Raw genomic sequence first — 13530 nt, forward strand, 5'->3', positions numbered from 1 at the left:
AGAGAAGAAAATAAGTTAAGCAAACAAATATAAGTGTGAGCTCGCGATACCGTTTTCGCTTTTCTGTGTCCTGAAAAGTGAAGCTACGGGCTCTTTGATCGCCCCCTGGTGGCTGGATGCAACCTCGCCCTCTCCATTCAAACGAACGGGAATGAGTCAATACAAAAAAAATAAATTACGCTTCAAATAAAATTTTCTGAAAGATGGTTTTGGTCATTTGAGGTAGTTGTTATCACGCTGATATATATTCAATTGTTCGTTTTTGTGATAAGTTTGATTTTTGCTAGCATTTTGATGCTTTAGAAACAGGGCGTGTCTTCATGATTGAGAGTTGTGATTGACAGCTTCTCTGAGGACTGTCGAAGCTTTGGAAATTGAAAACACTTAACATGATCTCTAACTTAAGCAAACGATTTTAATACACACTATAACAAAACGAAACCATAAACATTTTAATATTAGTAAAAGTGTGAGTACAACGAAGCAATCCACCCTCATGCTTCAGCAATGTTGCCTTCATCTGTGGTGATGATGTCACGTTGAGGGAGGCGTGGCCAGGTCAGCTAAACACACCCCAGTTTCTTGACTCCACCCCCATGTCAAAACAGTTCCATAAAATGAAACTCACAGAAAAGTGCAGCGGTATTGCAAGCTCACACTTGACTGAAACGCAGAATAAACGGAGCCTTGAAAATGAGTTAGTAGGTGTGAGCATGGAAAATATCTGCAGAGATAAAATAGGACCATAAGCTTCTTTTACAGCAGTCTTTGATTTTTGCTATTAATTAAATCTTAATTCTTGCAATTCTTTACTTTTATTTGCAAAACTATAAGTAAAGATTTTGACTCCATAGTTACTGACAGACTGGGAAGAGAGCAGCTGCAAAAATGGAGAATATGAGGAAAATAATCAACATTTCAGCAGGAAAACCTGTTCAAGACTTTGAACAAGGGCATAACAGGTACAAAGCCCACAGTTGAGCTTCTCTCTGGTGCCCTCTAATGGAATCAAACACAAGTGCATCATCTCACTGATTTATTAATATGAGCATTACAGACAGTAATATAATGCAACTGAATCATCTATCAAACCGTCTTCTGGTCAGATCTTTAAACATGACATGTATATATATTATGGTCTCCAGCGTTGAGAGTGAGTGATGTGATTTTCCTAGTTGGTCTCTTGCGGTGCGGACGGAGAGTTTGTGCATGCGATTAGGGTCGGCAGCGCTGAATGAAGCGCGGATACAGGCAGACGTCACGGATGTGGTGACGGTTCAGCAGCCAGGTGAGGAAGCGCTCCAGTCCCAGACCATATCCACCGTGAGGACACGTGCCGAACTTCCTCTGCAACACACAAAGAGTTACACGCTTAGATGCTGAATGTGTCAATATTTCAATCAGTGAGAGCTGGACAAAATATTCAATATTCATGATGACTTTGGTGACATTTTGCATATATTAAAATATCTCGTATTGTAGGTAAATTTTGCTGTTTATAATTATGTATTGGTATTCTGGTGCATGTAAAATGTAAATTAAAATGATATTCTTCCAGCAAACAAGGCTTGATTAATACATAATTACGATTAATTTTGGTTTTACATTAAACACTGTTAAACTACTTGTCAACAATGGCTATTTGGAAACAAAAAAAAAAAAAAAAAATCCACTATTTACACGATTTCAGGGAAAATACAAAAATATCAAGATGTAAACCATCATTCAAAAGTTTGGGGTTGGTAAGATTTTTTTTTTTTATGTTTTTAAGAGTCTCTTCTGTTCACCAAGGCTGCATTTATTTGATCAAAATACAGTAAAAAAATATTTAAAAATATTACAATTTAAAATATCTGTTTTCTATGTGAATATATAGTAAAATATAATTTATATCCAGTGATCAAAGCTGAATTTTCAGCATCATTACTCCAGTCTTCAGTGTCACATGATCCTTCAGAAATCATTCTAATACGATGTTTCTTGAGCAGCAAATCATTATCAATGTTGAAAACAGTTCATATTTTTGTGGAAACTGATACATTTTATTTTTTAGGATCCTTTGATAAATAGAACGTTCAAAAGAACATCATTTATTTGAAATAGAATCTTTTGTAACATTATAAATGTCGCTTTTCATCAATTTAATGCGTCCTTGATGAATAAAGTCATTAATCAACAATATTTGAAGGCCTGTCCTCACTCTTGTCATAACTAGAAAGATGTATATTTGTTACAAAAATAACCAAATAAGAACTATTTTTAGTTATTTAGCCTATATTAATGCTTGTTTGGTCTTATTTTAAATAATTCATCTTAAGGGCCCTCTTGGAAGTTTGTTGAGGGCCCCGATGATCCCCTGGTTGTGAACCACAGGTCTATATGAAATATTGCCAGAAGGCTGTTACCTGGTCAGTGTACCAGTAGTAGGGTGTGGGGTCGATTCCCTCTCTCTTATACCCTTCCAGGAGCTCCTCAGCGTCCCAGATACGCATGGAGCCTCCCACAATCTCTCCGACGTTGGGCATCAGAACATCCACCTGACAAACACAAACACACCAGCCATTATAACACACTTCTGCTGACTCATTTATAATCACAGAGTGTGAACACAATAATGTTTCCGACTAAATCATGTACTTTTTATTACACTGTTACAGTGATTTTGCCTTTTTGCATATTAAACTGCCCCAATTATGCTATTTTAAAGGCTTCTAATTTTGTTTTCAGTCTCCTTCAATAGATTTACATGCATCCAATGACAAAAAACACATCTGATAATATCCACTGCAGCATCAGCTCTTTTCTCTCAGTGTCTGAAACGGTTCGATCAAGGATTCGGCCTCTCTAAACCCCGCCCTTCTAAAAGCCTGCTCTGCTCTGATTGGTCAGCCCATCCTCCGCCTCATTTTGAGCCAGGCTGGTAACTCCGCCCACAGTGAAACCCCATTGGTCCACATAACTGCACCAAATATTTTGATTGGTTGTCAATGCGATGGCTTTGGTGTAGTCAGGAAAAAAATTATTTGTTACTGGATGATTTTGTTATCTGATCCTGACCGATTCAGTGAGGCGACGGTCCTCAGGGCAGCGCTGCATGTAGAAGGATTTGATCTCAGCCGGGAAACGACACAACAGGATGGTCTCGTTGATGGCGTCAGTCATCAGGCGCTCAGGGGCTTCTGGGATATCCTGTAGAAATGACACAAAAATGGTCCAACATCATAACTCTAGTTTCAGCCTTCTTTTCTTCGTATCTTCAATACTCTTGTTAAGAACATATGAGACTCGACATAACAAACCTCTCCAAACTCATAAAACGTCCCATCATCCTTCTTGACGTTGTGCTCTCTCAGCCACTCGATGGCCTCGGTGTAGTTCATCCTCTTGAATGGACGTTTAGGGGGCTTGAAGTCCTGCAAGAGGAAAATAAAAAAATAGATGTAATATACAGATTATTCAAAAGAATATTCACAATGTTGGCATTTAAAATGCAGTCAATTTTGTGAATTTCACAGGCTTTTACAGGATGTTTCCATGACTGCGAGAACATCGGTATAATAGTTAACTGATAAAAGGTCAGGGGTCATACAGGGTTGAGGTCGTAGAGCAGCTGCGCAGCAGGAGACTTCAGGACCCTGTCGACCACGTCACACACCAGATCCTCCAACCTGTTCAGAAGGTCTTCATAACTCATGAAGGGACACTCAGCCTCAATGTGGGTGTACCTGAGGACACACACACACACACATGTTGGTTTCGATGTTTTATGTGAATGGCTGAATGTCGAATGTCTCCAGACTCACTCGGACAGGTGTCTGCGGGTGCGGGACTGCTCGGCGCGGTACGACTGGGCGATGCAGAAGGTGTCGCCCAGCGCAGGGATGCAGGTCTCCAGGTAGAGCTGAGAGGACTGTGTCAGGTACGCGTTCTCGCCGAAGTAGTTGAGGCCGAAGAGGGTGGAGCCGCCCTCCACCTGGGTCTGCACCAGAGTGGGCGGAGTTATCTAAGGACGACAAGAAAACAAACCTCCACGGTTACCTCTGCTGCTGCTCGCATGGCGCTCAAAAATGACCAAAATTATTTTTTATTTTTATTTCAATGAAATGAATGTAGTATATTTTAGTTCGATAATGTTTTTTGTTTCATATTTTGTATTTTTTAAGGGATTTTATGGTACTAAATTATATTTACAGAATAGTTATGATCCATTTATTACCTGCACAGACCTGAAAATTAAATATCCAATATAAATAATAAATCTTGAATGTTTTGGAGGACAGACTGAAGTTTGGTCTCTTTTTTAAAGGCAGATTATTGCTGAAGTGAAAATTTGAAAGTTGTATACATTTTAGTTTATTATTATGAAAAAAAATGCATAAAAATACTATTTTAAAACTTTATAAGAAATTCATATTTTCCAAAACATGTTTTATTCTAAACTGAGGAAATCAAAGCCATTAATCTAAAAAAGTTTGAGGTGCATATGTCAAAAAATGAGCTTTCAGTAAGATTTTTTTGGGCGCAATACCAAACGTTTCCACTAGATGAGATTCGCTTCCCATGAAATATGCCCATTTTTGACAGTGAACAGTACAAGTGTTTTTGCCATTGTCGAATCGTTCATGATTTTTTGTGTTCACATAGCAAGTGCCAAAAGTTTCGTACCATTACGATGAAGTAAAACAATTCTAAAAAAAAAAATCTCAACGTAAAATTCACAGATCAAACTGGCCTATTTCATTTTTGTTGTGTTTATTTTGTTATTGAGAGGAAAGCGCGCAGTACATATTTACATATTAATCTAAACGCCTCTCAGCAGCGTAGATGACGTCAGGATTTCCGCTAACTGGTCATGTATATTACAAACTTTTTTTTTACCCCTAAGCGAAGAGCGGAAAAAAAGTATATCGGAGCCCTAAGACTTCTTTTTAAGGACCATGTGCTTATTAATGTGTGCTTGTGCATGGATTCAGGAATGACCTCGCAGTAACCCCGGCTGAAGAAATGATCCCTGAAACACTGCGTGACCGTGGATCGGACTTTCAGGATCTTGGAGACGTTCTCCCCGCGGATCATCATGTGCCTGTTGTTCAGCTGCACGTCCACGTCAGACTCCTCGTTCAGCAGGTTATCAGCGCCGCCCGCCGGAGCCAGACCAATCAGCTCCCAGAAATCACAGTGCAGCTCATGACCGCCCGGAGCCTGGCAAAACAAAACAAATTTTTAAATTAACTCATTCTATCCTACAATTAAAACGAAAAAGATGGTAATATAGTCTCCTATGATGTTCAACACATGACTCTGAAAATTAACTATAGGGTTTCATGACCCTTTAAGGGAGAGTAAACTTATTTTGATGAACTCTCTCTTTAAACATAGGTAATTAATATTAATCATATTACCTGTTTGCCTTCAGGAACAGGTTTGACGGTTCCATACAGAGCGACGGTGCTCTCCGTAGACAACATCAGTCCATTGTAACACTGACACTGCACACAACACACACATCCATCATCTCAGACTGAACTACACTTTTACTACATTTCACTTCTTACATTCAGTATCAATGAACACGGCTGCTTTGGACAACTGAATAAAAACAACCCATTTCGGAGCAAATACAAATTTAAGATGTGGAGATGTGCATTAAATATTATTCCAGTTCTGAAAAATATATTTATAATACACTACCATTCAAAGGTTTGAGTTTTGTTAAAGAAAATAATATGTTTATTCATCAAAGGCACATCAAACTGATCAAAAGTGACAGTAAAGACATTTATAATGTTACAAAAGATTATATTTCAACTAGATGCTTAACTTTTTAATAATCAAAGAATCCCGAAAAAATATGACTTGTTTTCAACATGAATGATTTCTGAAGGATAATGTGACACTAAAGACTGGAGTAATGATGCTGAAAATTCAGCTTTGATCACAGGAATAAATTAGTTTACTATATATAACACAAAGAAAACAGCTATTTTACTTTGTAAAAATATTTCAATATTTTTACTATAACTAATAGGGTAGATAGGACTAATTTACCCATTTATAATTGTGTAAAATATCAACAAACACACAGTACCAGATTGTCCGTGAGAACACACTGCAGGAAACCAGTTCCGTCGCGCAGAACAATAAACAAGAGGTTCTTTCCTGAGAAAACATTAGCAAAAACATTTTAAAATGTATGAGCTTTATAAACGCAGCAGTGGCCAAAAGTGACGTCCGGAGGGGATGGTTTCCTTGGCCGGACATCACTTTTGATTTCTCCAAGCAGATTCAGACTGAAGCCATTCAATAAGACTGAAGAAAGACAGATTCTAGATGAACAAACACACATGACCTGCTCACCTTGTCTGCGTAACCGATGGACCCAACCGAACACCTTCACCCTCTGCTCTCTGAGCGCCTCCAATTTATCAATCTTCACCTGAGTGTGGCAGAAAATAACCAGACAAAATTGATAAAGCAGACAAACACTTTTTAACCTAGAAATGCATTAATAACTGGATTTTTGGCTCAATGGGATTTAAAATGTCTTCATGTAAATGCATCAATCGATCCGATTGAGCTCCACAAAGAAATTTCAGTCTGATTAAAAGTGGTGGTGAACACCATAAATAATCTATTTAAAAGGCAAATATTAGCCGTGTAAACCTTTGAATCTGGCTACTTTCTCAACCACATTGAAAAAAATACCTTGCACACATCTATTTACATCTTACAAACGCAATGACTGATGCTCCTTGAGAATCTGAAATATCAAAATTTATATTACCCTTTTTACTTCAATTCCGTATTGCGGGATGTTATCTCAGAATTCCAGGAAAAAAAAGGTCAAAATTGTAAAAGGTAAACTCAGAACTCCGAGAAGAAAGTCCATTTTGAACCATAAACTCAGAATTATGAGAAAAAAAGCCAAAGTTCAAAAATGTAAACTCTAAGAAAGAGTTCCAAGAAAGTCAAAATTTCGAAATGTAAACTCAGAATTCTGAGAAAAAAAGTCACTTTCGAAATGTAAACTCAGAATTCCAAGAAAAAAAGTCACTTTCGAAATGTAAACTCAGAATTCCGAGAAAGTCAATTTCGAAATGTAAACTCAGAATTTAGAGAAGTGTCAATTTTTAAATGTAAACTCAGAATTCCAAGAAAAAAAGTCACTTTCGAAATGTAAACTTAGAATTCCGAGAAAAAAGTCAATTTTTAAATGTAAACTCAGAATTCCGAGAAAAAGTCAATTTCGAAATGTAAACTCAGAATTCCGAGAAAAAAAGTCACTTTCGAAATGTAAACTCAGAATTCCGAGAAAAACAGTCAATTTCGAAATGTAAACTCAGAATTCCGAGAAAAAAAAGTCACTTTCGAAATGTAAACTCAGAATTCCGAGAAAAAGTCAATTTTGAAATGTAAACTCAGAATTTAGAGAAGTGTCAATTTTTAAATGTAAACTCAGAATTCCAAGAAAAAAAGTCCATTTTGAAATGTATTCTGAGAAGTCACTTTCGAAATGTAAACTCAGAATTCCGAGAAAAATTCAATTTCGAAATGTAAACTCAGAATTCAGAAAAAAAGTCAATTTCGAAATTTGAACTCAGAATTCCGAGGAATGTCAATTTCGAAATGTAAACTCAGAATTCCGAGAAAAGTCAATTTCGAAATGTAAACTCAGAATTCCGAGAAAAAAAGTCCATTTTGAAATGTATTCTGAGAAGTCACTTTCGAAATGTAAACTCAGAATTCCGAGAAAAATTCAATTTCGAAATGTAAACTCAGAATTCCGAGAAAAACAGTCAATTTCGAAATGTAAACTCAGAATTCCGAGAAAAAAAGTCCATTTTGAAATGTATTCTGAGAAGTCACTTTCGAAATGTAAACTCAGAATTCCGAGAAAAATTCAATTTCGAAATGTAAACTCAGAATTCAGAAAAAAAGTCAATTTCGAAATTTGAACTCAGAATTCCGAGGAATGTCAATTTCGAAATGTAAACTCAGAATTCCGAGAAAAGTCAATTTCGAAATGTAAACTCAGAATTCCAAGAAAAAAAAAGTCACTTTCGAAATGTAAACTCAGAATTCCGAGAAAAACAGTCAATTTCGAAATGTAAACTCAGAATTCCGAGAAAAAAAGTCAATTTCGAAATGTAAACTCAGAATTCCAAGAAAAAAAAGTCACTTTCGAAATGTAAACTCAGAATTCCGAGAAAAAGTCAATTTCGAAATGTAAACTCAGAATTTAGAGAAGTGTCAATTTTTAAATGTAAACTCAGAATTCCAAGAAAAAAAGTCCATTTTGAAATGTATTCTGAGAAGTCACTTTCGAAATGTAAACTCAGAATTCCGAGAAAAATTCAATTTCGAAATGTAAACTCAGAATTCAGAAAAAAAGTCAATTTCGAAATTTGAACTCAGAATTCCGAGGAATGTCAATTTCGAAATGTAAACTCAGAATTCCGAGAAAAGTCAATTTCGAAATGTAAACTCAGAATTCAGAGAAAAAAAGTCAATTTTTAAATGTAAACTCAGAATTCAGAGAAAAAAAGTCCATTTTTAAATGTATTCCGAGAAAAGTCACTTTCGAAATGTAAACTCAGAATTCTGAGGAAAAATGTAAAAATTGCCAGATGTAAACTTGTTTATTAATTATATCCATTACTGCCTCCCCATCTTGTAACTCTTTAGTTATTATATAATGAATATTATATTATGCATCTCAAACTCACGGTTTTGGGTTCAGGAAGGCTGGGGTCGTTCTCGATGATGATCTTTTTAGCTTCTTCCAGATTCTTCTCTCTGCGTTCAGCATCTTCAGCCTGTCGATCATGACAGCAGACAGGCAGAGATGATAAGCACAACAGGGATTATTGATCTACAGAGGGCAGGTGAATTACAGAACGCTCCAGGTACCTCCTTCTTGTCTTTGCTCTCACTCTTCATCTGCTCTCGATTGAAGAGCTTCTTTGTGTTCTTCATTTGAGTCTTAGAGATGACGGCCCAACGCTAACAACACAAACACACCGTAATGACAAACTACTCAGGACATACACTACAGGTAACTTCTTGTTACAGTAAGTTAGTGTTATCTGCAAGTTCACACACCTCTCCTTCCTTCTGTGAATCCACATAGATCACTGGGAACGGCTCTTTTCCAGCAAACAACAGTGCCTGAGAACATTTAGGAAATATGAATGATAAAGTATGAAACAAAATAAAGAAAATGACCATCACAGATAACATCACGTAGCTTGCAGGCACCTTGAGAGGCGTTTTAAAGGGCTTCTGCTCGGATCCATCTCCATCCGCATCACTGCCCTGTTTATCAGACACGTACAGTTCTTCTGCAGGAGGAAACAACATCAGATTACACATTCCACCAGTTTGCAAGCAGATTCAGAGCAGGAAAAGGCTTTAGTGTGCTGGCAAGGGCACTAGGTAGGGATGAGCACATCGATCAGTAATTATCGATTCCCTTTAAAAACATCAGTAAGTCAAAATAGATGAATATGTAGAAAGTGGCCTGTTTAAAGGTGCAGTGTGTAAATTTTAGCGGCGATGTTGCGAAGTGCAATATAGAGAAGCTACGGTGGCCAACACAAGACAAATATGTCGTCTGAGACAGCAGAGTAGCTAGTCAATCGAACGCACTCTGTAGAGCTGTTTGTCCATTTAGGGCTACTGTAGAAAAATGCCAGTGTATTTTTTTTGAAAATGACCGATGGTTTCACTAGATAAGACTCTTATTCCTCGTCTGGTATCGTTTAAAGCTCTTTGAAGCTGCACTGAAACTGTAATTTGGACCTTCAACCGTTTGGGCTCCATTGAAGTCCACTATATGGAGAAAAATCCTGGAATGTTTTCATCAAAAACGACTGAAGAAAGAAAGACATGAACATCTTGGATGACATGGAAGCAAGTAAATTATCAGGAAAATGTTTTTTGAAAGTGGACTAATCATTTAATGAGGTGGAACTCTCCTTCCTTTACGGAATCTCGGGATTGGATGGATCCAGTATTTCCTCTTTCTTTTTCTCTTTTTAAGAAGAGAGAGGACAACTATCACTGTTTGAGGACTCTATTTTGTATAGTTTTGCGGATTTTTTCGCAATGGATTCATTATTACACATCAGACTCTAATTTTTAGGAACACGAATATGAAAAAACGCATGCGAAAATTTCAGACTCAGTGAGCAAAGGATTTGAACATGACCTGGTTCATTATGTAAGGTCTTTATACACCACTGAAAACTTAGTTATGTCTATTATATTGCATTTCGGTCAATAGATCCTCCTAAAATTTACACAATGCACCTTTAAGACAAGTCAAGTGTGCATGTTTTTTTTTCTCACTTTAAAGGGTTAGTTCACCCTTCAGAAAGCTTCTGAGCGTTATGAATCTTTTGTGTCGAATCATGATTCGGATCGTGTGTCAAACCGCCAAACTGCTGAAATCACGTGACTTTGGTGCTCCGAACCGCTGATTCGACACAAACGATTCATAACGCTCCGAAGCTTCCTGAAGCAGTGTTTTGAAATCGGCCATCACTAAATAAGTCGTTATTTTGTTTTTTTTGGCGCACCAAAAATATTCTCGTTGCTTTATAATATTAATATTGAACCACTGTACTCACATGAACTGATTTAAACATGTTTTTAGTACATTAATGGATCTTGAGAGAGGAAATGTCACTGCTGGCTATGCAGGCCTCACTGAGCCATCAGATTTCATCAAAAATATCTTAATTTGTGTTCCGAAGATGAACGAAGGTCTTACGGGTATGAAACGGCATGAGGGTGAGTAATTAATGACAGAATTTTCATTTTTTGGTGTCAAATGTGCATTTTTTTTCTTTTTTTCCCACTTTCACTTTTACTTTTTATGTTGATGGTATTTTAGGTTATTTTATTCACGGTAATGTTATAATAAATTATTATTTAAATCACAATATTTCTGGATTGTTTTACACCTATTGGTACATTTTTATTTAATTGTGCTCGTTGTCATACATTTCTTATTATTGGCCAACATTTCCTTATAATTTTATGATCTTTTTTTTTTTTTTTTTTTTTTAATTTACATTATTTTGAAAAATCATAAATAATAATAGGCATCTCTAAAATTATAACAAAAAGTATCGGTATGACTAAAATGTTTAAAATCCCAAGGATTAATTTGATTAATCAGCATTCAAGAGTTTAATATTTACGAAAATGTGAAGCATTTGACAGATCTAGTCAATTTATGACTAACGTTACATGTATAAATGAGAGATTGCTCTCAAAGCATGTTCTGATGCAGAGATTTTACAAATTTAACCACTAGTAGAATATAATTGACTATATGAGTACAGAAGCATTATTACATGGTAATATTATTAAGAATATTAGTGTAGTACAAAGATTTAAATGAACACAGCTGTGTATTGCAGCATATATCAGTATTGAATGATCTGACGCAACACTGCAGAAAACATGCAACATCATCTTCATCACCATCATTATCATCATCATAACTCACTGATCGACATCTGACCGATGCCCTCGTCCGCCATTTATGCTCTATATGCCTCAGATGAGTTGAGTCCGGCTCGGTTCGGAGTTGTTTTCAGGTAAACGCTCCGATAATCGGTTCGCCCGTCTCGCTTCCTGTCCCGACACACGCTGACACGAGCTGCTGGCCTGAAGACTCACTCACGCGCACGCGCGAGCCGTCCAACGCTATCGCTTCAGCAGAGGATTGGCCCGTTCGCAAGATGACGCTTATTCGGGAAAGCTGATTGGTTGGTTTGACGTTGGGGGCGGGAGTTTAAATAAAGAGGTTTAGGGTTGGTTGTTTTTTGACGTCAGTCACTAAACAGAAAGTAAAAATGTAAAATACGGTAAAATGGTGCGCACTTATTTTTTAACTGCATTTATAGGAAAATGTTTTGGATAGATTTGGAATGTTTTATTTGTAAATGTTTAGGCATGAAAATTTACTTTTCTGAAAAAGATATATATTTTTTTATTTTGTGGCCTTTATTGTTAATTTTTGTTTGATTTCGGGGAAATACCATATACATGAACAGAAATGGGCTAAAGGAAAACCCAACTTTCTGTTATTTCAGATAGATATGAAAAATTATATGGAGTTACTACTTGGGTCGAAAAACAGTAAAACAAAACGCACTAGGTCTCTTTGTGAAGCTTTTATGTTATTTATATGATCTCATTTTTTTTTTTAATTTTCTTTTTTTATTATTATTACTTATTTTTTACCTGTATTATTATTTATATTATGCTGCATATTTTATATTTCTTTGTTGTAGTTTATATTTGTTCAGTACTTGTATATCATATGCTGGAAATCGATACTAATAAAAAAAAAGTAAAAAAAAAAAAATTAAATATAAAATTACAGTTTTACGGATCTATTTGTCAAATAATATTGTAAAAATAATTTCTGTAAAAAAATAAATAAATAAATTTAAAAAAAGTGACACTTTTAAATATGAATGAGTCCGACCCCAATTTGACACACTGAGCAATTTTATTTATTAATATATTTTTTACATGTCCACAAATAATATAAATACTTCAGTAAAAGGTTAAGGTTTCATCAAAGTTTGTGTCTGTACAATAAAAACCTCAAATACATGATTTAAAAAGTTCAAAGTTCATAAAACACCAAGGTGTTTATGAAACAAATGTGTGTGTTTGTGTATTTCATCTACATCTCTTCATCACAACAGTGAACTTTCACTTTACTGTGGGCATCACGCTGTCTCGACCATCTCCCAGTCCTCGGCCCAGTCTTTATGCTGGATCCATTTCCGGCAGAGCTGGGATTCAGCAACAATAAAAAAGAGACAAGTATTATTGGCCATGACTTCATTCACAGCACTATTTTCATCCCAGCTGACAGAGAATGTTCTCAGAACGTTCTGGAAACGTTCTCTCAATAACGTTTGGACATTCATCTAACATTTTTTACATGTTACTTCAGAGAACATTCAAAAGTAACATTCCCATAATGTTTGCAAAAGGATATGATGGGATAAAATTAACCATGACAAACATTTTAAAGAACAGACGTTTTGAATGTTCAGAGAAGATTCCGAAATAACATTTAATGGGAACGTAAGCAAAACGTTTTTTAGAACATATTTTTGTCAGGAGGAATGATCTCCAGAGTTAAATCAACTCTGCTCAGATTACATATGGTCCCTCTCTAATTAGTGTTAAAATAACACTGAAGCAGAGTTAAAGTTAATGAGATAATTAAGCGATTAATAAAGTAATGATTGTGCATTAGTGATGAACACCTGCTGTTAACAAGCAGAATCACTGAAGAAAAGAGAAACACAAGAACTGACTTCAGTGCTTAATTATCTCATTAACTTTAACTCTGCTTCAGTGTTACTTTAACACTATATGTACTCTGAGCAGAGGTGATTTAACTCTACACTTTACACACTGAAGTTTAATAGGGTTAGGGTTTGTTTAAATCATTAAGAGCATTTTGAAGTCTTACAGGATCCCAGCAACGCA

At 36.0% G+C, this 13530-nt stretch overlaps 1 protein-coding gene across 1 annotated transcript; it reads right to left on the reverse strand.

Annotated features, from left to right (window-relative positions):
* Positions 1-1003: 1003 nt before the first annotated feature.
* On the reverse strand, positions 1004-11693 carry nars1 (asparaginyl-tRNA synthetase 1). The gene is made up of 15 exons (XM_067375585.1): positions 11519-11693; positions 9259-9341; positions 9103-9168; positions 8911-9003; positions 8727-8816; positions 6358-6436; positions 6089-6159; positions 5403-5489; positions 4981-5202; positions 3804-4003; positions 3590-3725; positions 3300-3413; positions 3058-3189; positions 2406-2537; positions 1004-1347 (listed from the first exon to the last, which is right to left on the reverse strand). The coding sequence occupies exons 1-15, from the start codon at positions 11550-11552 to the stop codon at positions 1216-1218; spliced, it is 1671 nt and encodes a 556-aa protein (XP_067231686.1). The 5' UTR covers positions 11553-11693; the 3' UTR covers positions 1004-1215.
* Positions 11694-13530: the final 1837 nt, after the last annotated feature.

Source organism: Chanodichthys erythropterus, chromosome 22, assembly GCF_024489055.1.
Source record: "Chanodichthys erythropterus isolate Z2021 chromosome 22, ASM2448905v1, whole genome shotgun sequence".
Classification (NCBI taxonomy): Eukaryota; Metazoa; Chordata; class Actinopteri; order Cypriniformes; family Xenocyprididae; genus Chanodichthys; species Chanodichthys erythropterus.